The sequence below is a fragment of the Ranitomeya variabilis genome, chromosome 3 (genome assembly GCF_051348905.1).
Source record: "Ranitomeya variabilis isolate aRanVar5 chromosome 3, aRanVar5.hap1, whole genome shotgun sequence".
NCBI lineage: Eukaryota > Metazoa > Chordata > Amphibia > Anura > Dendrobatidae > Ranitomeya > Ranitomeya variabilis.
Window position 1 is genome coordinate 257,405,475 of NC_135234.1, and position 24,186 is coordinate 257,429,660.

Genomic DNA, 24,186 nt, shown 5'->3' on the forward strand with positions numbered 1-24,186 from the left:
CTCTGAGTCTTATGGATTGGTCCTTTGCCAATCGTTGTGGTTTTGATTTAGAGCCTTTGGAGACTCTTATTCCTCTGAAGGGGATTGACTCCACCCCATTGGCTAATAATAAACCACAATACTGGACACAAGTAACCATGCGTATCAATCCGGATCACCAGGAGATTATTCGTTTCCTGGTGCTGTATAATTTACATGACGATTTGGTACTGGGATTGCCATGGTTGCAGTCTCACAATCCAGTCTTGGACTGGAGAGCAATGTCTGTGTTGAGCTGGGGATGTAAGGGTATTCATGGGGACTTACCTTTGGTTTCTATTTCGTCGTCCATTCCCTCTGAAGTCCCTGAGTTCCTCTCTGATTACCAAGACGTCTTTGACGAACCCAAGCTTGGGTCGTTACCTCCGCACCGTGAGTGCGATTGTGCCATAGATTTGATACCGGGTTGCAAATATCCAAAGGGTCGTTTGTTTAATCTGTCTGTGCCGGAACATGCTGCTATGCGGGAATATATAAAGGAGTCTTTGGAAAAGGGACATATTCGTCCATCTTCTTCTCCCTTGGGAGCTGGGTTTTTCTTTGTCTCAAAAAAGGACGGCTCTTTGAGACCATGTATTGATTATCGGCTTCTGAATAAGATCACTGTTAAGTACCAATACCCATTGCCATTGCTTACTGATTTGTTTGCTCGTATAGAGGGTGCTAAGTGGTTCTCTAAAATTGATCTTCGTGGGGCGTATAATTTGGTGCGGATCAGGCAGGGGGATGAGTGGAAGACCGCATTTAATACGCCCGAGGGCCACTTTGAGTATTTGGTCATGCCTTTTGGTCTTTCTAATGCCCCTTCAGTTTTCCAGTCTTTTATGCATGATATTTTCCGCGATTTTCTGGATAAATTTATGATAATATATCTGGATGATATTCTGATTTTTTCTGATGACTGGGACTCTCATGTCCAGCAGGTCAGGAGAGTTTTTCAGGTTCTGCGGTCTAATTCTTTATGTGTGAAGGGGTCTAAGTGCGTTTTTGGGGTCCAGAAAATTTCCTTTTTGGGGTATATTTTTTCTCCCTCTTCCATTGAGATGGATCCCGTCAAGGTGCAAGCTATTTGTGACTGGACTCAGCCCTCCTCTCTTAAGGGTCTTCAGAGATTTTTGGGCTTTGCCAACTTTTACCGCCGATTTATTGCTGGTTTTTCGGATGTCGTTAAACCACTGACTGATTTGACCAGACATGGCGCTGATGTTGCTAATTGGTCCCCTCATGCTGTAGAGGCCTTTCAGGAGCTTAAGCACCGTTTTGCCTCTGCCCCTGTGTTACGTCAGCCTGATGTGAATCTGCCTTTTCAGGTTGAGGTTGACGCTTCGGAGATCGGAGCTGGGGCAGTGTTGTCGCAGAAAGGTTCCGACTGCTCCGTCATTAGGCCTTGTGCCTTCTTTTCTCGCAAATTTTCGCCCGCAGAGCGGAATTATGATGTTGGGAATAGGGAGCTTTTGGCCATGAAGTGGGCGTTTGAGGAGTGGCGCCATTGGCTAGAGGGGGCTAAGCATCAGGTGGTGGTATTGACTGACCACAAAAATTTGATTTATCTTGAGACTGCCAGGCGCCTGAATCCTAGACAGGCGCGCTGGTCTTTATTTTTTTCTCGCTTTAATTTTGTGGTGTCATACCTACCGGGTTCTAAGAATGTTAAGGCAGATGCCCTTTCTAGGAGTTTTGACCCGGACTCTCCTGGTAATGCTGAACCCACAGGTATCCTTAGGGAGGGAGTAATTTTGTCGGCCGTTTCTCCTGATCTGCGGCGGTCCTTGCAAGAGTTTCAGGCGGATAGACCGGATCGTTGTCCGCCTGATAGACTGTTTGTTCCGGATGATTGGACCAGTAGAGTCATCTCTGAGGTACATTCTTCTGCATTGGCAGGTCATCCCGGAATTTTTGGTACCAGGGATTTGGTGGCAAGATCCTTCTGGTGGCCTTCCCTGTCACGAGATGTGCGAGTCTTTGTGCAGTCATGTGACATTTGTGCTCGGGCCAAGTCTTGTAGTTCTCGGGCTAGCGGACTGCTGTTGCCCTTGCCTATTCCTAAGAGGCCTTGGACACACATCTCGATGGATTTTATTTCAGATCTGCCTGTTTCCCAGAAGATGTCTGTCATCTGGGTGGTCTGTGACCGTTTCTCTAAAATGGTCCATTTGGTTCCTCTGCCCAAGTTGCCTTCTTCTTCTGAGTTGGTTCCTCTGTTTTTTCAGAATGTTGTCCGATTGCACGGTATTCCTGAGAATATTGTTTCTGACAGAGGTACCCAATTTGTGTCTAGATTTTGGCGGGCATTCTGTGCTAGGATGGGCATAGATTTGTCTTTTTCATCTGCTTTTCACCCTCAGACTAATGGCCAGACCGAGCGGACTAATCAGACCCTGGAGACATATCTGAGGTGTTTTGTCTCTGCTGACCAGGATGATTGGGTTGCTTTTTTGCCATTGGCAGAGTTCGCTCTCAATAATCGGGCCAGCTCTTCCACCTTGGTGTCCCCGTTTTTCTGTAATTCGGGGTTTCACCCTCGATTTTCCTCCGGTCAGGTGGAATCCTCGGATTGTCCTGGAGTGGATGCGGTGGTGGAGAGATTGCATCACATCTGGGGGCAGGTTATGGACAATTTGAAGTTGTCCCAGGAGAAGACTCAGCGTTTTGCCAACCGTCATCGTCGTGTTGGTTCTCGGCTTTGTGTTGGAGATTTGGTGTGGTTGTCTTCTCGTTTTGTCCCTATGAGGGTCTCTTCTCCTAAGTTTAAACCTCGGTTCATCGGCCCTTATAGAATATTGGAGATTCTTAATCCTGTTTCTTTCCGTTTGGACCTCCCTGCGTCCTTTTCCATTCATAACGTTTTTCATCGGTCGTTATTGCGCAGGTATGAGGTACCTGTTGTACCTTCAGTTGAGCCTCCTGCTCCGGTGTTGGTTGAGGGTGAGTTGGAGTACGTTGTGGAGAAAATTTTGGACTCTCGTGTTTCCAGACGGAGACTCCAGTATCTGGTCAACTGGAAGGGTTACGGCCAGGAGGATAATTCTTGGGTCAATGCATCTGATGTTCATGCTTCTGATCTTGTTCGTGCCTTCCATAGGGCTCATCCTGGTCGCCCTGGTGGATCTGGTGAGGGTTCGGTGCCCCCTCCTTGAGGGGGGGGTACTGTTGTGAATTTGGATTCTGGGCTCCCCCGGTGGCCGCTTGTGGAATTGGACTTGTCATCCTCTTTCCTGTTTCACCTGTTTCCATCAGTAGTGGGTGTTGCTATTTAAGCTCATTTCTCTGGTGGTTTCTTGCCGGTCAACAATGTTATCTGATGCCTCTCAGTGCTTGTTCCTGCTTCTGACAACTACTAGATAAGTTGGACTTTTGTCCATGTTTCGTTTTGCCTATTTGTTCCAGTTCACAGCTGAAGTTTTGTTACTGTGTCTGGAAAGCTCTCGTTGATCAGGGATTGCTACTCTGGTGTTATGAGTTAATGCCAGAGTTTAAGGTAATCTCTGGATGGTGTTTTGTTAGTGTTTTTCTGCTGACCATGAAAGTATACTATCTGTCTTCTGCTATCTAGTAAGCGGACCTCAAATTTGCTAAGACTATTTTCCTGCTGCGTTTGTTGTTTCATCTGAACTCACCGTCATTATATGTGGGGGGCTACTGTCTTCTTTGGAATATTTCTCTAGAGGTGAGCCAGGTCTTATATTTCCCTCTGCTAGCTATTTAGGTCTTAGGCCAGAGCTGGGCATCTAGCAATAAATAGGAAATGCTACCTGGCTATTTCTAGTTGCGCGGCAGGCTTAGTTCATGGTCAGTATAGTTCCATCTTCCGAGAGCTTGTCCCTCTATAGGCTTGCTATGATCTCTGCCTGCAGAGATCATGACAGATCTGTGTCTGAGTTATATGGACGTCTCACTCTTCCCTAATGTTCAGCATTGATAGCGTCTTTCAAGGGGTGTAACCTGCCAATACTATAAGCACTAATGCAACCCAAACCATCCGAGAGACAGTCTTTTGAACTGTGTGCTAATAATGAGCAGGATGGTTGCTATTTTCTTAAGTCTACAGAACATGGCATCCAGGGTTTCCATACAGAATTACACATTTTCATTAATCTGAGCTCAAAACAGTTCTTTTTCACTTACGCAAAACTTTATCTGATTTACATGACCAACTCTAAAGGTACCGTCACACTGAGCAACTTTCCAACGAGAACGACAGCGATCCGTGACATTGCAGCGTCCTGGATAGCGATCTCGTTGTGGTTGACACGCAGCAGCGATCAGGATCCCGCTGTGATATCGTTGGTAGGAGCTAGAAGTCCAGAACTTTATTTCGTCGCTGGATCAACCACTGTCATCGCTGGATCGGTGTGTGTGACACCGATCCAGCGATGTGTTCGCTTGTAACCAGGGTAAACATTGGGTTAGTAAGCACAGGGCCGCGCTTAGTAACCCAATGTTTACCCTGGTTACCATTGTAAATGTAAAAAAAAAAAAACAGTACATACTTACATTCCGGTGTCTGTCACGTCCCTTGCCGTCCGCTTCCCGCACTGACTGTGACTGTGTCAGTGCGGGAAGCTGACGGCGAGGGACGTGACAGACACCGGAATGTAAGTATGTAGTGTTTTTTTTTTTTTACATTTACAATGGTAACCAGGGTAAACATCGGGTTACTAAGCGCGGCCCTGCGCTTAGTAACCCGATGTTTACCCTGGTTATCCGGGGACTTCGGCATCGTTGGTCGCTGGAGAGCTGTCTGTGTGACAGCTCTCCAGCGACCACACAACGACTTACCAAGTTACCAACGATCACGGCCAGGTCGTATCGCTGGTCGTGATCGCTGGTAAATCGTTTAGTGTAACGGTACCTTAAAGGGAACCTGTCACCTGAATTTGGCGGGACCAGTTTTGGGTCATATGGGCGGGGTTTTTGGGTGTTTGATTCACCCTTTCCTTACCCGCTGGCTGCATGCTGGCCGCAATATTGGATTGAAGTTCATTCTCTGTCCTCCAGAGTACACGCCAGCGTAAGGCAATATTGCCTTGCGCAGGCGTGTACTCCGGAGGACAGAGAATAAACTTCAATCCAATATTGCGGCCAGCATGCAGCCAGCAGGTAAGGAAAGGGTGAATCAAACACCGGAAAACCCCACCCATATGACCCAAAACTGGTCCCGCCAAATTCAGGTGACAGGTTCCCTTTAAGGGTGGGTAAGTATCACACTGGCACACTACCTGACCTCAGTAGGTGTTTAATTTAGGTCAGAACTATGGGTGTCTACTTTTTCCTACCTAAGGACCCTGCCCTTTCATGATTGGACAGCATCAATAGAATTAAAGAATTACGTCCTAGTAGAATGAAAAGACAAATTCAGCGCCTTGTGTCTCTCCAAAGGAGTTCGGAGAAGAAAATAACAAAAAATGCATTTTTATGTACAATCCTGTTACTAGAATGCGCATTTAAAAAAAAACAACTACATTTGTTGAAAGGTCCTCGGTAACATAAATTATAACCTAAACTTTAAAAGCTAATATTTCTAAAAATACGTAGAGATGAGAAATTGAAAAATAAAAACTATGCTTTACACAGCACAGAAGCTACTATTCTATGATGTGGCCAGGTAAAAAACTCAAACTTGTGAAAGTTCCTCATTCAAAGGAAACTGACAGTGGACACTTGCTGCTCAATCCACGAGCAGCATATATCAGACTGTATGATTTCAGCTATGCTAGTTTCACTATAGCTGAAAAACAGTTAGTAAAATCTACCTGGGACCCGAGAGTAGTTGGAAAGGTGGGTTCCCTATTGCTTTTCCTCATCTGGTCCACCTGAGTGACAGATCTCTCCCTGCATACGTGTATAGTGATAGACCTGTGAGTCCCTGGCAGTGGATAGGAGAGAGGTCGTTGACTAGCTGATTAGCTGCAGCGTTAATGTTTTGAATGCTACAAGTGACTATGATTTATTTTTATTTTTCTCACCTTCCTGGACCCATTAATAAGGTATTATCCGCTGTTAATGAGTGTATCATTGTTACAATGGAGATGTTGAGTTTGTCAGGTTTAAGGTGAACCTTGCATCACACACTTTTGGATCATTAACGCAAGTTTCTTTTTACATGTGTTATATTTGTGTATGGGCTGTGATGTAATATACACCACAACTCTAGGAGTCTTGCATGTTGTTACAGCAGGATGTTTAGCTCTTAGAATCACCTCTTCTGATGAGCCCAACACACCAAACCTTATTTGTTGATGGAAAGTTCCACAAACAAGATCTCTAAGTTCTAAATCTTCAGTATTTCTTCAATTTCCCCATCAGTGGCATAATGTATTAATGTAGAGGTGGCACCAGAGAGCTTTCTTTCTGCTAGATAGCTATTTATATAACAGGGGCATAGCTATGGGGGAATTACAGGGTTTTTGAGTGTCAGAAGTGGCACCAACATGTACATTCACTTTGACCATAAAATGTACAGTAGATACAGGGCTTTTGTAGTGAACAGAATATTTCCTTAGTGAAGGGAAGCCTAGGTAGGTTATGACAATCCAGCATACTTTTTCCACAGAGAGCACTGCCATAAAGACTCCATAGTAGCTGGGTCTCCATGAGGAGAAACATTACCTTTTGACAGATAGACATTGAACTGGAGAAACAAATGTGTAACAAAAAGGTCTGGCGTTATCAGCCATAAACAGTTGATGTATGTCTTTTATATATCTCCACACAACGTGAACACACTGGAGACACATTGAGGATTCTTTTTCTTTTTTCAGCAATTGTGTTTCTCCATTGTATCAAGCAGACATTACCAACAAGGGCGAATATTTCTAGTAAACAAGGCTGAAAGTTTGCGGCAAATTGTCAGGGGATTTGCTTCAGTGAGAAGACAATGACTGTCCAATATTTGCCAATAATGATGCCGCTCATGTTCATGTCAATAGCAGGCAGCATTATCATTGACCTTGCTTGTGTGCTTACACGGACGCTTGTCAATTGCCTTTTTGTTTGCTCATATCTAGAATCTGATGTAGCCGACTTTGATGGCAGAAGCTCCCTCCTCTACAGGTTCAATCAGAAACTGATGACCACATTTAAAGATGTCATTTCCCTGAAGTTCAAGAGCATGCTGAGCGAAGGCGTATTATTTCACGGAGAAGGACAGCGTGGGGATTATATTACTCTGGAGCTACAGAAAGGAAGATTAGTTCTCTACATTAATCTGGGTACGGAATTTTTTTTCTCGTCAATTTATGAAAAATGCTATTGTGGCTTTATTTGTCGGATTTAGCCATTGGCAGTCATTAATAGTGGTTTCCTTTATCAGTGGATATAATGTTTAAAGATAAATTTGAATTAAACAGGATCAGATATTTCAGAGTTAGTGATCATGGATGCCAAAAAAATTCTCATGTTGAAAGACAAAATCATTCTTTCACGTACAACATTTAGTATTACCAATAATGTTTCTTTCGTCTGCTTCTAAGTGGGTCAACTGCTTGACTACATGTTTCTAGCGGTACAAAAGTTGTAATGTAAGATAACACTGTGGCTTCATCTGGTTTGCGGTTTGAGAAGGTAGTCGATTTATGATGTATCTAATGGTAAATTAGGCTCTGATGGGCAGATGAAGGCTGTGCTAAAATGTACAAGGAGTGAGCACCATTCGAGCAGGAGAAGAGATGAGTGCATATGCTATACTACTGATTTGTGTATTACACTCTTATATTCTTATTTCTTATCACTGTGGACCTTACTACCATTCAGGCTCTGTGATATAGTAATTTATAGGCTTTAAGCTACTGTATGACGACAGCTGTTGGGTACTTATAACCCATATTCACACTTTTATAGTTCCTATTATTGTAGGTCAGTTTTCTGTCGGGGTGAGTGTTTTCCAATGACATTTTTACAGAGCGCAGTCATCTGTAAACTATGTATTCAACGTTTTCTCCTGTGTGTGTTGCCACCTCTACTGTGTGACACTATTTTAACCATGTATGCATTTATTTATTTGGTATTTTTGGTTACATCCTTGGTTATTAGCCATTCTTTGTTTATTGGAAGCCTGGTAGAAGCAGGATACAGGACTTGGGGTGCTGGGTCAGGCATGCTACTCTTTCTGCATTATAGTTAGCTAATACAACATGAGACACCATGTCGCAGAATAGACTACTCATTGTCTAAGGCAGGAAACGTGGAGCATGAACAATAAGAACTTTGGAAATAATTGTGGGTTTTGTTTCTCTTTGGAAAATGGGCTCTAGACAGAAAGTCTTCTCCATTTTTGCATATGTAGCGCCCCCACTGCCGCAGGGCCGAGGGGTACCCGGTACCGGGCCTGTGAGTCTCTGCTCTGGGGTTGTCACGGTGGCTAGACCCGGTCCGTGACCCTGCTGAGGGGTGCACAATGAAAGATGGTGGTATGGTGCTGATGTTACGGTGCGGTGTAGTGCCGGTCGCGGTCAATAACGAGGACACCAGGTTGCAGTCTCTTTACCTCTTTACTGAAGGCTTCTGAGTCCTCAATCCGGAATACGGTTAACCGGGCTGCGCAAGTCCGGTCGGTCCGATGGCACCTCCAGAGTTCCCTTTGCAGGTGGAAATCTGTGCCTACCTTCCTGCGCTTGTGTGTTGTGGTCCTCCCCTGCTGTGCTTACGGGATAGCTCCCACAACTGTTGTGTCTGTTTCTCGTGTTCCCTCACAACTCGATTCTGATGTTCTCCCTCTACGTCCCCCTGATCTTACGGTTAGGACGCACCCATATGACGGGGAGGCTCGGAGCTCTTCCGGGACTCTAGCGTCACACCACTCCTGTTGTTACCCCCCTTGTGCTTTCCTGGGTCTGGGTGAGACAGCCCGCCTGTAACTGACTGTCCTGCCGTAGGTTTGAAGTTTTGCCTCTATACTTCCTCGGCGTTCCGGCCACCGGTTATGCGCCTCAATAGGATGTTGCCTCGTCTTACAGCACGACTCCTACTGGTATTCTCGTTGTTGCGTTGATCTCTTTTCTCACTCAGCACAATAAACTTCGCTTCTTATCCTTTCTTGGGGTACTGCCGCTATATCGTGCAGGCACGGTCCTGTAACATTCTCTCTGGTTGCTAGGCCTCTGTCAGGATCCCACCCCTGACAGGGACCCCTCTGGATCTTCCCCTACAACACCCTCTGCCACAAGGTGTTGCCTGGTTCCAACCCAGTCAGCTTTCTCTCCTAACTTCCTGCCTAACCCCCAGTTTTACCAGATTGTGAGGAGTGGCCTAATGAATAGAACCCTTAGCTCCCCCTGGAGGCCAGACTGTGAAATGTATTGGTGTCTGTGATACCTGGTCAGATGAACTCCTTCAGTGCCATCAGACATACCATAGCCCCCCTTAGCGGTGGAGCCACAGTACTGCAGCGACCAGGACTCTGGGGCACTGCACATACAGCAAAATGAGAGCACAGGAGAAAATATATCAATTGTATAGAAGATTTCCTATAATGCTGCATTCTAAAATAAGGGTTTGCCTATGAACTGGACAACCACTTTTAAATGCTGTAGTCACCCTTGTAAAATAAAAATAACATATACTCACCTCCCACACTGGTGCTGCTCCAGAGATGTAGGAGCGAGTTCTTCTGAGGCTCGCGTGGCGTTGCTATGCTAAGTGAGCCTATCGCTTGTTTTCAGATGAACATCATACAGGTGAAAATAGTGAGAGCTCGGCAGCCTAAAAGTAGCCGCTGATTAGCTGCAGGGCTTACATTACATAACAATCCCCCTTAAATCCCTCTAGATCCGACACCAAAATTGCTGGCAACAGTGCAGTAGGTGAGTATTTTTTTTATTATTATTTTGCAAGGGGAAATAATTAATTTTAAATGTGGTTATCCAGGTAGTGGACAACCTCTTTAAGTATTTTGATTTTAAGGATGAAATTCTCCTTTACTGGCAGCCAGTGACATACATATGTCAACGATGCATCAAGCTTTTCACCAAGGTTGTAATTTTCAAGACCTATGAGCACAGCTTTTCCATTACACAAGCTGCAGGGAGGAGCAGCATCTCTGTTAGACAAGTTTTACACATCCTTTTATGAACGTTACAGGAGTTTAGAAAATTCAAGGCAAATTAAACCAACTGCTACATTTGACTTTCAGCAGTCAGTGATCTATTTTCAACATTTTCAATATTATTAAATAAAGATGAGAAGATTGATCCATGGAGCATCAACTTCCAGTTGAATTTCCTGAAATCCGCAGGCCCCATAAATTTGAACAATCTGTGGCTCCCCCTTAATGCCCTGCAGCTATCACATCCCATGGTCTAGCACAACCACTCAGAAAGGTTATACTTATCACAGGCAGTATAAAGGATGGCGGTAGGCCAAGCAGTGCTATTTTATGCTTGTACTGTGGCTAGTTGAAAAAAGCCCTAATGCGATTGTGTACTACTGCAGAGCTGAAGCACCAGATTGAAAGTGGGAGCGATAGTCTGTAACACCTCAGTAAAAGCACCTTAAAGGGGACATCAGGGACTTAAAAAAATGTGCCTAAGCACTGACAGGCAAGTACTTGCTAGTTAGATGCCTGTTGTGCCCGATGCCATTCTCTGCCAATACAGAGTGGTCACAGACTTCTGCTGATGTCACGTCAACACAGCAGCAGTTTCTTTTCCTGTTGATTGGGCAGGACTACTGGTATGCGGATTGACAGCTGGCTCCTTGCTGCCTAATTGGTGGAAGTCTGAAGTCTGATGTCAATCAGCATGACGCCAATACTCCTGCCATGTCAACAGGAAGAAAAAACACTCATCTACTGACATGGAGCAGCTAAATCAGTGGCAGAAGCAGTCAATGACTGGCTAGCGGAACGCACCGAGTAAATATAAATGTTTTATTGAAATAGATGCGTTCGCAGCCTGGGGTCCACCGTGCAAGAGAACCTGCTGCTAGCAAACGGCGGCACTATATGGCAGTATGAACTAGCTCTGTTAGTTTCACAGAGCAGCCGTGAAAGCAAAGCTCTGTGCCCTGTTAGACTTCACAGAGGCACAGGCTAACTACTCAAATGAGAGCAGTCAGTGGTCATGCATGCACACAAAACTCCTCGCTGGAGGTGCCAGCATTCTAGGAGCTTATTTCAGCCAGGTCCCTGAATACATACAAACACAATCTCCTCGCCGGAGGTGCCAGCATTCTAGGGGCTTATTTCAGCCGGGTCCCTGAACACAAACTCACATGACCACACTGGCGCAAAGCACATAACTTAGAAAGATACTAGTGCATGGCTGTGCGGCCATGCAAGCCTTAAATAGTTGCAGCACGTACAGGACCTTCCTAGAAGGACCAATGAGAGGCTGCTACAGAGCCTGCGCACCTACAGGACCTTCCTAGAAGGACCAATAGATTTGAATGCAGTATCTGAACATGTGACCCTCAATCTCCACTGAGAGATCTTACTCTGGGCATGCTCAGAACGAGAAAAGCAGGAATTAGTCCCAGAAGCGTCTGCTCGCCGCTGCCCAACACTGGCTTCAATGGCAGAAGCAGGAAAAGCAGCAGTAACTCTTTGTACAGAGTCAGCCTGAGCGAGACGCTGGGACTGACGTCTCTGCTGAGCAGGCTCCACTGCGGCAGGAGAAGAATGGGAGACTGCAGCCGAGATGGCCTGAGATTCCCCCTGTGCAGAGGCGGGAACTCGACCCCTAACATTACCCCCCCTCTTAGGGCCTCCCCCTTGGGCCTCGCTACACTCGAAGGCAGCAATGAGCTGCGGAGCCCGAATGTGCTTAGCAGGCTCCCCTGACCTGTCCTCAGGGCCATAACCCTTCCAGACCACCAAATAAAATTTTTTGCCACGTACCACCTTGCACCCCAAAATAGTGTTCACCTCGTAATCGTCCGTAGACGAATCCGATGTCCCAACAGATGACTCGGAAAACCGGGACATGTATACGGGTTTCAAGAGGGACACATGAAAGGTGTCGGTGATACCCAGGCATGGCGGAAGGGCTAAATGATAGACCACAGGGTTAACCTGCTCGAGGACCTTGAAAGGACCCAAGTAGCGAGGTGCAAACTTAGTGGACTCAACTCGCAGCCTGATGTTATGGGCGGAGAGCCACACCAAGTCGCCAGGAGCAAAGGTCGGAGCGGGGCGCCGATGTGCATCGGCGGAGGATCTCATTCTCTCCTTGGAAGCCCGAATGGCATCCTGAGTGCGGTCCCAAATTTCCCGTGCCTCCACAGCCCAGTCTGCCACCCTGGAGTCGGCGGAAGACACGGGCATAGGCACAGGTACCCGCGGATGCTGACCATAGTGGAGGAGGAATGGGGTTTGTCCAGTGGAGTCGGCTACGGCATTGTTCAGTGCAAACTCCGCCCACGATAGCAAGGATGCCCAGTCATCCTGCCTGACTGAGACAAAATGTTTCAAATATGTGACCAAGGTCTGGTTGGCCCTCTCTACCAACCCATTCGTCTTGGGATGATATGCGGAGGAGAGATTTAACTCAATGCTGAGAAGACAACAAAGCTTTCTCCAGAACCGAAACGCAAACTGGGGACCCCGGTCACTGATAATTTTGTCCGGCATACCGTGTAGGCGGAAGATGTGTTTTATGAACAACGCTGCCAAGGCCCGTGCAGAAGGTAACCATGGTAGCGGCACAAAATGCACCATTTTCGAGAAATGATTGGGACGACCCAAATGATGGTACAGCCGTGAGACTTGGGCAAACCCACTACAAAGTCCATCTCCCAGGGCCTGTCTGCCACCGGCAAGGGATAGAGTAACCCAGCTGGCCGTTGTCAAGAAGACTTATTTTTGGCGCAGGAGACACACGCCTGAATATAATCTCTGACATCTCGGACCATATGTGGCCACCAGTACATCCTCGCCAGCAGCTTTGATGTCCTCTTTGTCCCAAAGTGTCAACCCACCCTGGATGAATGAGCCCAAGAGAGAACCTCCGGTCGCAAATTAATGGGCACAAAAGTCTTGCCCGGAGGCACAGACTCTAGCGAAACTGGAGCTACGGTTCTCAAGCTCTCCGAAGGGACAATAAGCCGAGGCTCTCCTTCCTCCTCCTCAGATGACACAACAGAGCGAGAGAGGGCGTCAGCACGAATGTTCTTCTCCCCGGCGAGATAATGGAGGGTGAAGTGGAACCAGGAGAAGAACAAGGACCATCTGGCCTGGCGAGAATTTAGCTGCTGGGCTGTTTGCAAATATAACAAGTTTTTGTGGTCCGTGAAGACTTGAAAGGGAAAACGAGCCCCTTCCAAATGATGTCTCCACTCCGAGAAAGCCAACTTCATCGCCAGCAACTCCCTGACCCCAATGGAATAATTCCTCTCCGCTGGTGTGAAGGTCTTGGAGAAAAAGAAGCACGGATGCTTCCGACCTTGAGCATCCTTTTGGAAGAGGACTGCTCATGCACCAACGGAAGAGGCATCCACCTCCATTATGAACGACTTATCAACATCGGGACGATGTAGGATGGGAGCGCTAGCAAAATGAGACTTAATAGAAGAAAAGGCCCTGGAGACCTCTTCAGACCACAATTTGGGATTTGCTCCCTTCTTGGTGAGGGCTACCAAGGGAGCTACCAAAGTTGAGAAGTGGGGAATGAACTGGCGATAATAATTAATGAACCCCATAAAGCGCTGCACCGCTTTAAGAGAATGGGGTTCTTGCCAGTCCATCACAGCCTGTAGTTTGGCAGAATCCATAGCCAAACCCTGGGCTGAGATGATATAGCCCAGGAAAGGTAAAGACTCCTGCTCAAACATACACTTCTCCAACTTCGCATAAAGAGAATTTGCCCCTAAGAGGTCGAAGACTCTGCCAACATCTCTCCGGTGGGAGTCAATATCTGGAGAAAAGATGAGAATATCATCCAGATAGACTACGACCGAGGTGGAGAGCATATCCAGGTAGATGTCGTTGACAAAGTCTTGGAAGATGGCTGGGGCATTACAGAGCCCGAAGGGCATCACCAGATACTCATAGTGCCCATCTCTGGTGTTAAACGCCGTCTTCCATTCGTCCCCCTCACGGATGCGAATCAGGTTATAAGCACCCCACAGATCTAATTTGGTAAATACCCTTGCTTCCCGAAGCCTATCAAAAAGCTCAGAAATCAGGGGCAGCAGGTACTTATTCTTAACGGTGATGGCGTTAAGACCCCTGTAATCTATGCAAGGACGTAACTCTCCATTCTTCTTCTGCACGAAGAAGATCCCCGCCCCTGCTGGTGACACTGACTTCCTAATGAACCCTCTTGCCAAATTCTCCTGGATGTATTGGGACATAGCCTCTATTTCTGGGAGAGAGAGGGGATAGACACGTCCCCGAGGAGGTTCTGCTCCAGGCAAGAGATCTATAGGATAGTCATAGGGACGGTGAGGCAGAAGGGTCTCCGCAGCCTTTTTGGAGAAGACATCTGCATAGGACTAATAGCATTTGAGGAGAGATCTGCGGGTATCTCAGTGGTGGAAACCTGAACGCACTCTTTCACACATCTGCCCTTACAAGCTTCACTCCAACCCAATATCCTCCCAGAGGTCCACTCAATATATGGGGAGTGGAAACGGAGCCAGGGTATCCCCAACAGAATCTCATCCATTCCCTCGGGAAGGACAAGAACAGAAATAACCTCCTGGTGGGATGGGGACATGGCTAACGTGAAAGGGACAGTCTGATGTGTGATTTGTAAAAGAAGTGTTGACCCATTCACCACTCTAACAGTTACTGGTTTGGCAAGCATTACCAGAGGTATTGTGTGGCGCAAAGCAAAACCAGAGGACATGAAATTTCCCTCTGCTCCTGAATCCACACAAAGCTCAACTGTATGAGTGGATGAGCCTAAGAGGATTGTCCCTTTAAAGGACAACTTGGAGGAAAATGCCGCTGAGTCTAGTGAACTCCCTCCTATGGTCACTAGACGCGATCGTTTCCCGACTGCCGTGGACATTGATTAGCGTAATGTCCCAGTTGTTGGCAATTTTTACACACCACCGGTACTCAAGCGGTCTGATATCTAGGTCCCGCTCGAGAAACCTTCATGGCCTCATGGGAGTCGGACGCCAGAACAGGAGATTCTAGAGGTTTGGCAAAGGTGGGAGCCAGCCGAAACCTCTGCCTACACTGGGTCCGCTCCAACCTCCGCTCGTTAAAACGGAGATCGATGCGGGTAGAAATGGAAATGAGCTCCTCCAGTGTGGCGGGAATCTCCCCGGTGGCTAAGGCATCCTTTACATGATCTGCCAGTCCTTTCCAGAACACCGGAATGAGGACTTTATCTGGCCATTCTAGCTCAGAGGCTAGAGTCCGGAATTGGATGGCAAACTGGCTGACAATGGACGAACCCTGAGTAATAGCCAACAATTGGAGCGCGGTATCGTGGGTGACATGTGGTCCCAAAAAGACCTGCCTCAGAGCGTCCAAGAAGAGAGGAGCACTCTGTACCACACGATCATCACGCTCCCAAAGCGGAAGCAGTGTTGCCCAATCCAACGCCCTGCCTGACAAAAGAGATATAATGAATCCCACTTTCGCCCGTTCCATAGGAAAACGTGCAGCCAGGAGCTCGAGGTGTATGGAGCACTGGGTCACGAATCCCCGACATAGCTTACTATCACCAGCAAACTTCTCTGGAAGTGGGAGACGGGATATAGTCGGAGCAGGGGTGGCAGTGGAAAAACTGACTGCAGCTACACTTGCAGCCTGAACAGCGACAGCAGTGACATCCACAGCTGAGGTTGTACGCTCTAGAGTCGCCAATAGTGTTGAGCATTCCGATACCGCAAGTATCGGGTATCGGCCGATACTTGCGGTATCGGAATTCTGATACCGGGATTCCGATACTTGCCGCGTATCGGATACCGGAATCGGAAGTTCCAAGATTCAAAATTCAGAAATTCAGCCAATGAGAATGATTCCAAGTGTGGGCACATCCTGTTTAGCATGGAGGGCATGAAAGTACTGGCAAGGCTGTGATTGGCTGCTGAAATGATGTCATGATGCAGTTTAAAAGTCGCTGGCGCCATTTTGCGATCACTCTGCTGTGAATTCAGTTAGTGACAGGACGCTGTTTGCTGACTGAGGGACAGTTTAGAGATAGCGATTTGCTTCTTTGTGCTTTCCAAAGGCTAATTTAGCAACCGCTGTGTTCACCTACTATTCACCTTGCTTTTGCCTTGTAGCGCTGTTTTCACAGCGATCTGCAAGGTCTGTGTGTGTGTGTGTGTGAGTGCAGCCCACTCTCTAGTCTGAGTGCAGCCACATAGGCCATCCATAGCTGGTTGTATTCAGTTCAGGGAGGGTGGTTCATTGCCTCATACTGTTCTTTTTTTTTTTTTTTTTTTTTCAAGTAGTGTAGTCTGCTGCTAATTTATTCAAAAAAATCCTATTAGTGTCTTTCCACCCGTCTCCAGCTAATTTGTGGAAAAACACTACATAGGATAAAGTAGAGGAGGGTTTTTGGGCCTTGCAGCGCCGTTTACGGCTGTCTGCACGGTCTCCGTGTGACTGCAGCTCGCCCTGTAGTCTGTGAGCAGCTATAGCCTGGTTGTCTCCAGCTCAGGGTTGTTCACTGCGTCATACCGCCAAATCAATTTTCATTTTGTTTTAAGTAGTGCAGGCTGCTGCACATTTTTTTCAAAAAATTCCTATTAGTGTCTTTCCACCCGTCTCCAGCTAATTTGTGGAAAAACACTACATAGGATAACGTAGAGGAGGGTTTTTTGGCCTTGCAGCGCCGTTTACGGCTGTCTGCACGGTCTCCGTGTGACTGCAGCTCGCCCTGTAGTCTGTGAGCAGCCGTAGCCTGGTTGTCTCCGGCTCAGGGTTGTTCACTGCGTCATACCGCCAAATCAATTTTCATTTTTTTTCAAGTAGTGTAGTCTGCTGCTAATTTATTCAAAAAAATCCTATTAGTGTCTTTCCACCCGTCTCCAGCTAATTTGTGGAAAAACACTACATAGGATAACGTAGAGGAGGGTTTTTTGGCCTTGCAGCGCCGTTTACGGCTGTCTGCACGGTCTCCGTGTGACTGCAGCTCGCCCTGTAGTCTGTGAGCAGCCGTAGCCTGGTTGTCTCCAGCTCAGGGTTGTTCACTGCGTCATACCGCCAAATCAATTTTCATTTTTTTTCAAGTAGTGTAGTCTGCTGCTAATTTATTCAAAAAAATCCTATTAGTGTCTTTCCACCCGTCTCCAGCTAATTTGTGGAAAAACACTACATAGGATAACGTAGAGGAGGGTTTTTTGGCCTTGCAGCGCCGTTTACGGCTGTCTGCACGGTCTCCGTGTGACTGCAGCTCGCCCTGTAGTCTGTGAGCAGCCGTAGCCTGGTTGTCTCCAGCTCAGGGTTGTTCACTGCGTCATACCGCCAAATCAATTTTCATTTTGTTTTAAGTAGTGCAGGCTGCTGCACATTTTTTTCAAAAAATTCCTATTAGTGTCTTTCCACCCGTCTCCAGCTAATTTGTGGAAAAACACTACATAGGATAACGTAGAGGAGGGTTTTTTGGCCTTGCAGCGCCGTTTACGGCTGTCTGCACGGTCTCCGTGTGACTGCAGCTCGCCCTGTAGTCTGTGAGCAGCCGTAGCCTGGTTGTCTCCAGCTCAGGGTTGTTCACTGTGTCATACCGCCAAATCAATTTTCATTTTTTTTCAAGTAGTGTAGTCTGCTGCTAATTTATTCAAAAAAATCCTATTAGTGTCTTTCCACCCGTCTCCAGCTAATTTGTGGAAAAACACTACATAGGATAACGTAGAGGAGGGTTTTTTGGCCTTGCAGCGCCGTTTACGGCTGTCTGCACGGTCTCCGTGTGACTGCAGCTCGCCCTGTAGTCTGTGAGCAGCCGTAGCCTGGTTGTCTCCAGCTCAGGGTTGTTCACTGCGTCATACCGCCAAATCAATTTTCATTTTTTTTCAAGTAGTGTAGTCTGCTGCTAATTTATTCAAAAAAATCCTATTAGTGTCTTTCCACCCGTCTCCAGCTAATTTGTGGAAAAACACTACATAGGATAACGTAGAGGAGGGTTTTTGGGCCTTGTAGCGCCGTTTACGTCTGTCTGCACGGTCTCCGTGTGACTGCAGCTCTATCTGTTGTCAGTTCAGCCCCCAAAAAATAAATAAATAATAAAGTTCACCAAACACACCAGTTACACCACTTTACATTTGTGTAGGCCACATTAGCTCATATTAAAGTCTAGTCCACACTTTAGAAAATTAGTGTTTCTTATACCTGTTAGGAGGAGTTGCTCAGGAATAAGCACACAAATCCGTTACTACTTTTCTGCTTATCTTTATCAGTCAACCAAGATGAAGAAGGCAGTGAGTAAGGCACGTGGGCGTGGGCGTGGGCGCGGAGCAGGGTGGGGACGTGGGGATTCTGTGCCTGCTGCGGGCACCGGTGACTCATCAGCACCCACTTTCACCAGGCAACAGTCGTTCATGCGCAGCTTTGTGTCAGAGCGCCGTACACCGCTGCTGCGTCAAGACCAAATTGAAGCTGTTGTCGGATGGATGGCAGCTAATGCATCAACTTCCATTAGTGCCACATCCTCTCAGACACAGAGCACTGGAGAGCAGCCATCTGTCTCTTCACCACCTGCCAAATTGCCCAGGCAGACAGAGAGCCCAGGACAGGAGCCGTCTCTACTTCTGTTCTCTGAATCTCTTGGCTTGGAAACAGGGGGCCAGCCAAGCAGCATTGGAGAAATGGAAGAAGAGGCAGGGTGCAGTGATGCCCCACAGCTTTTTCTGTCTTCCTCTGAAGAGGCGGGTGGGCCAGTGGCTCCGGTCACCACATCGCAGGCCGCATCAGCTGATGATGACACTCAGGTGCCACTTACTGGTGCGTGCTCTGCTGCTGAGACTACCCAGGAGGAGCAGTTGGGGGCAGAGGGTAGTGTAGATGATGAGGTCCTCGACCCATCTTGGCGTGAGGGACAGGAAGGTGGTGGGAGCAGCTCTGAGGAAGAGATTCCCCGTACGGCCCAAAGAGGGAGAGGGAGGGGGAAGACTGCGGATCCTGCAGCCTCCGCTTTGGCACCCGTTAGGAGCATGTCTCTTCCAAAAGCCAAAAAGGGCGCTCCCAAGACTTGCAGTGCCTGGTCCTTTTTTGACACAGTTGCAGATGACATTTGCTATGTCAGATGCAACGTGTGTCATCAAAAAGTCAAAAGAGGTCGAAATGTCAGCAACCTCAATACCTCCAACATGTGGAAACATGTGCGCAACAGGCAACCGGCGGAGTTAGAAAAACACACTGAAGAGGTAGGCCAACCAACAGCGGCAGCTACCACCTCTTCAGCTCGTGTTGCCTCTTCCTCTAGCTCACACGCAGCTGGTTCGGCTTCCTCCCAGGATCGCCGTGGAAGAACCTCTGGCCCTGTTGTCCAGAGACCCGCTGTAATTCCACCCGCAGCGCCACTTTCCCAGTCATCCACACACTCCCAGCCCAGTCTACAGCCATCGGTAGTACAGGCATGGGAGAAAAGGCGGCCTTTCTCGTCAAACCACCCACGAGCACAGGCTCTGACTGCAGGCATTGCCAAACTTCTGTCACTGGAAATGCTGTCATTCAGGCTGGTGGAGACTGACAGCTTCCGTGACTTGATGTCATTGGCAGTCCCACAGTACAATGTGCCCAGCCGCTTTTACTTCAGCAGGCAAGCCGTCCCTGCCCTGCACAAGCATGTGGAGGGACACATAAAACACGCGCTACTGAACGCCGTCAGTAGCAAGGTCCACCTCACCACCGATGCGTGGACCAGTCAACATGGACAGGGGCGATACCTTTCCCTCACTGCCCATTGGGTTAATGTTGTTGAGCCAGGTACAGACCGTGCGAGTGGCGCAGGACGTGTCCTGCCCACTCCAAGGATTGCAGGAATCCATTCTGTACGCATTGACTCCTCCTCTTACACCAGTTCCTCAGAATCATCGCTGCAGGAGCCGTCACAGTCCACCTCCACATGGACCCGTGATGAACGTGTACCTGTTACGACCGACATGAGCACAGCCATGGCCAAACGTCAACAGGCCGTCTTGAAATTAATTTTTTTGGGGAATCGTAGCCACACAGCGCAGGAGCTCTGGAATGCCATCAAGCAGGAGAGCGATGTGTGGTTTGTGCCAGCGAATCTCCAGCCAGGCATGGTAGTGTGTGATAATGGCCGAAATCTGGTGGCAGCTCTGGGCCTCGGCAACCTCACTCACATCCCATGTCTGGCACATGTGCTCAATTTGGTCGTGCAGAGCTTTTTGAGGGACTATCCGGATCTTGATGCACTGCTGCACAAGGTCCGCCTAGAGTGTGCTCACTTGCGGCGTTCCAGCACGGCAAAAGCGCGCATTGCGGCTCTGCAGCGCCGACACCGCCTGCCGGAACATCGCATCATATGTGACCTACCTACCAGGTGGAATTCCACGTTACATATGTTGGAGCGGTTGTGTGAGCAGCAGCAAGCTGTAATGGAGTACCAGCTGCTTCAGGCGCAAAAAAGTCGCAGTCAGCGCCGTACAGACTTCACAACCACAGAGTGGGCCACTATGAATGACGTCTGCCAGGTTTTGCGTCCCTTTGATTATTCCACGCGGATGGCGAGTGCAGATGATGCACTAGTCAGCATGACTGTCCCCCTTATCTGCCTGCTTGAAAAATCACTGCAAGCGCTAAGGGATGATGTTGTGGAAGAGGTGGAGGATGAGGATTCACCATTTCCATCATCTTCTGGACAGTCAGCGCCACGTGGTTCCTCACAAACGCGTAGGCAGGGGACAGTTTGTGAGGAGGATGAGGAGGAGTCAATGGAGGAGGAAGACATCCATCCAGAGGAGGGAGTTACACAATTGTCCAGTACTCAGTGTGTACAGCGAGGGTGGGGTGATGACGAGCGGGCAGAGATCACGCCTCCAGCAGGGGACAGCGTTTCTTGGGCAGTTGGCAGTCTGCAGCACATGGTGGATTACATGCTGCAGTGCCTGAGAAACGACCGCCGCATCGCCCACATTCTCAACATGTCTGATTATTGGGTGTTCACCCTCCTCGATCCTCGCTACCGGGACAACGTAGAAAGCCTCATCACACCGTTGAACCGGGAGCGAAAAATGCGGGAGTACCAAGACACACTGGTCAATTCCATCATCTTCTCCATTCCAACTGAGAGAAGTGCTGCTAGTGCATTCCAAAGCAGCTCAGTGCGTCCAGGCAGTGGTGGAGGCTCTGCACAAAGAGGGAGCAGAAGCAGTGCCTCTGCCCAAGGCAAGACCAGTATGGCCGAACTGTCGCACAGTTTTCTGTGCCCGCCACAAAAGTCTACACCATCACAGACGGCTCCAGTCAGCAGGAGGCAACGGTTCCGTCAGATGGTGACAGACTACATGTCTTGCCCTCTTGCTGTACTCCCAGACGGCTCTTCCCCTTTCAAGTTTTGGGTCTCAAAGCTGGATACATGGCCAGAGCTAAGCCTGTATGCATTGGAGGAGCTGTCTTGCCCTGCGGCCAGTGTATTATCGGAACGTGTCTTTAGTGCTGCAGGTGGTGTACTAACTGACCGTCGCATGCGACTATCCTCCGATAACGTTGACCGGCTTACTTTCCTGAAAATGAACAAGGCCTGGATCTCGCATGAATTTGCCACTCCTCCTCCTGATTAACTAATTAGGTCACTGTATACGTTATCCAGGTCTCCTGTTGTGTTCATCTTTCTACCACCTGAACTTAAATTCCTGTGCTCCAACACCGCCAGTTGAGGCTCAGAAGTGCCGTCTGCACAGTCAAAACATACGACCCAGTGTTATTGGGTTTCAGTAACGTCAGCTGATCCCCAGCTGTGTAGCCGGCAATGTGTCATGCGACCGCCACGCTGACACAACAACTGAAATGTAAGGGAATCTGTCCCCCCCCCCAAGGCGTTTGTTACTGAAAGAGCCACCTTGTACAGCAGTAATGCTGCACAAGGAAAAAGGTAGCTATTTTGGTTTTGCTCCTTGCACACGCAAAACTTAACACTTATAAAATGTGTCCACTGATACCGTAAAACCGTCCCGGAGGTGGGACTTTCCTTCGTAATATGACGCAGCACAGCCGTCATTCCTACCCCCCCGGCGCCGCGCCCCGGCTCATCAGCGTTGTTTGATTCCGTCCCGGAGCCTGCGCTGTTATGTTATCCCGTGGCCAGGCACACTTAGCGCTGCCCGTCTTCTGGCATCATTTGGTGTCAGGCTGGCTGCGCCTGTGCGGCCGCGCTGGCCGAGAGCCCGCCTCGCAGTGTCTTCTGATTTAATCCCACTGGGGGCCTGGGATCCATGGACATGCGCAGTGCATATCTGAACCTCCACCTCTCACTCATCTCCCTATGGCTTCTTCAGACTGTTCGGTGTCAGCTGGTCCCTAATAGCATGCCACGGCCGTGACACCGCACAGTCTTAAGAAGCCATAGGGAGGGGAGTGAGAGGTTCAGATATGCACTGCGCATGTCCATGGATCCCAGGCCCCCAGTGGGATTAAATCAGAAGACACTGCGAGGCGGGCTCTCGGCCAGCGCGGCCGCACAGGCGCAGCCAGCCTGACACCAAATGATGTCAGAAGACGGGCAGCGCTAAGTGTGCCTGTCCACGGGATAACATAACAGCGCAGGCTCCGGGACGGAATCAAACAACGCTGAGGAGCCGGGGCACGGCGGCGGGGGGGTAGGAATGACGGCTGTGCTGCGTCATATTACGAAGGAAAGTCCCACCTCCGGGACGGTTTCACGGCTTCAGGGGACACATTTTATAAGTGTTTAGTTCTGTGTTTGCAAGGAGCATGATGAAAAGAGCCACCTTTTCCTTTTGCATCTTTTGTGCTGCACAAGCTGGCTCTTTCAGCTACAAACGCCTTGGGGGGGGGTTAAAGGTTCCCTTTCGACTTTCTCAGGCTTCGGCCTACATTGTGTTCCTCTGCTTTTCCACCTGCCCCTGGGCTCCAACACCGCCAGTTGCCGTCCAGAAGTGCTGTACGCACAGTCAACAGTCGCTCCTCTGTTATTGGGGTTCAGTAACGTCAGCTGTTCCCCTGCTGTGTGTGTGGCAATCCCTCCTACCTCCTCCAACCTCCTCCTCCTCCACCTGTCCCTGGGCTCCAACACCGCCAGTTGCCGTCCAGAAGTGCTGTACGCACAGTCAACAGTCGCTCCTCTGTTATTGGGGTTCAGTAACGTCAGCTGTTCCCCTGCTGTGTGTGTGGCAATCCCTCCTACCTCCTCCAACCTCCTCCTCCTCCACCTGTCCCTGGGCTCCAACACCGCCAGTTGCCGTCCAGAAGTGCTGTACGCACAGTCAACAGTCCCTCCTCTGTTATTGGGGTTCAGTAACGTCAGCTGTTCCCCTGCTGTGTGTGTGGCAATCCCTCCTACCTCCTCCAACCTCCTCCACCTGTCCCTGGGCTCCAACACCGCCAGTTGCCGTCCAGAAGTGCTGTACGCACAGTCAACAGTCCCTCCTCTGTTATTGGGGTTCAGTAACGTCAGCTGTTCCCCTGCTGTGTGTGTGGCAATCCCTCCTACCTCCTCCAACCTCCTCCACCTGTCCCTGGGCTCCAACACCGCCAGTTGCCGTCCAGAAGTGCTGTACGCACAGTCAACAGTCCCTCCTCTGTTATTGGGGTTCAGTAACGTCAGCTGTTCCCCTGCTGTGTGTGTGGCAATCCCTCCTACCTCCTCCAACCTCCTCCACCTGTCCCTGGGCTCCAACACCGCCAGTTGCCGTCCAGAAGTGCTGTACGCACAGTCAACAGTCCCTCCTCTGTTATTGGGGTTCAGTAACGTCAGCTGTTCCCCTGCTGTGTGTGTGGCAATCCCTCCTACCTCCTCCAACCTCCTCCTCCTCCACCTGTCCCTGGGCTCCAACACCGCCAGTTGCCGTCCAGAAGTGCTGTACGCACAGTCAACAGTCGCTCCTCTGTTATTGGGGTTCAGTAACGTCAGCTGTTCCCCTGCTGTGTGTGTGGCAATCCCTCCTACCTCCTCCAACCTCCTCCACCTGTCCCTGGGCTCCAACACCGCCAGTTGCCGTCCAGAAGTGCTGTACGCACAGTCAACAGTCCCTCCTCTGTTATTGGGGTTCAGTAACGTCAGCTGTTCCCCTGCTGTGTGTGTGGCAATCCCTCCTACCTCCTCC

The 24,186-nt window shown here is 48.9% G+C and overlaps 1 protein-coding gene across 1 annotated transcript in view; it reads left to right on the top strand.

The window, feature by feature from the left end:
• LOC143815804 (contactin-associated protein-like 5) overlaps positions 1-24,186 on the top strand; it is a 1,144,596-nt gene that overhangs the window by 510,457 nt on the left and 609,953 nt on the right. Inside the window, exon 5 of the mRNA XM_077295418.1 lies at positions 7,047-7,250. Within this exon, the coding sequence (XP_077151533.1) occupies positions 7,047-7,250 (204 nt within the window). The remainder of the gene's footprint in view (positions 1-7,046; positions 7,251-24,186) is intronic.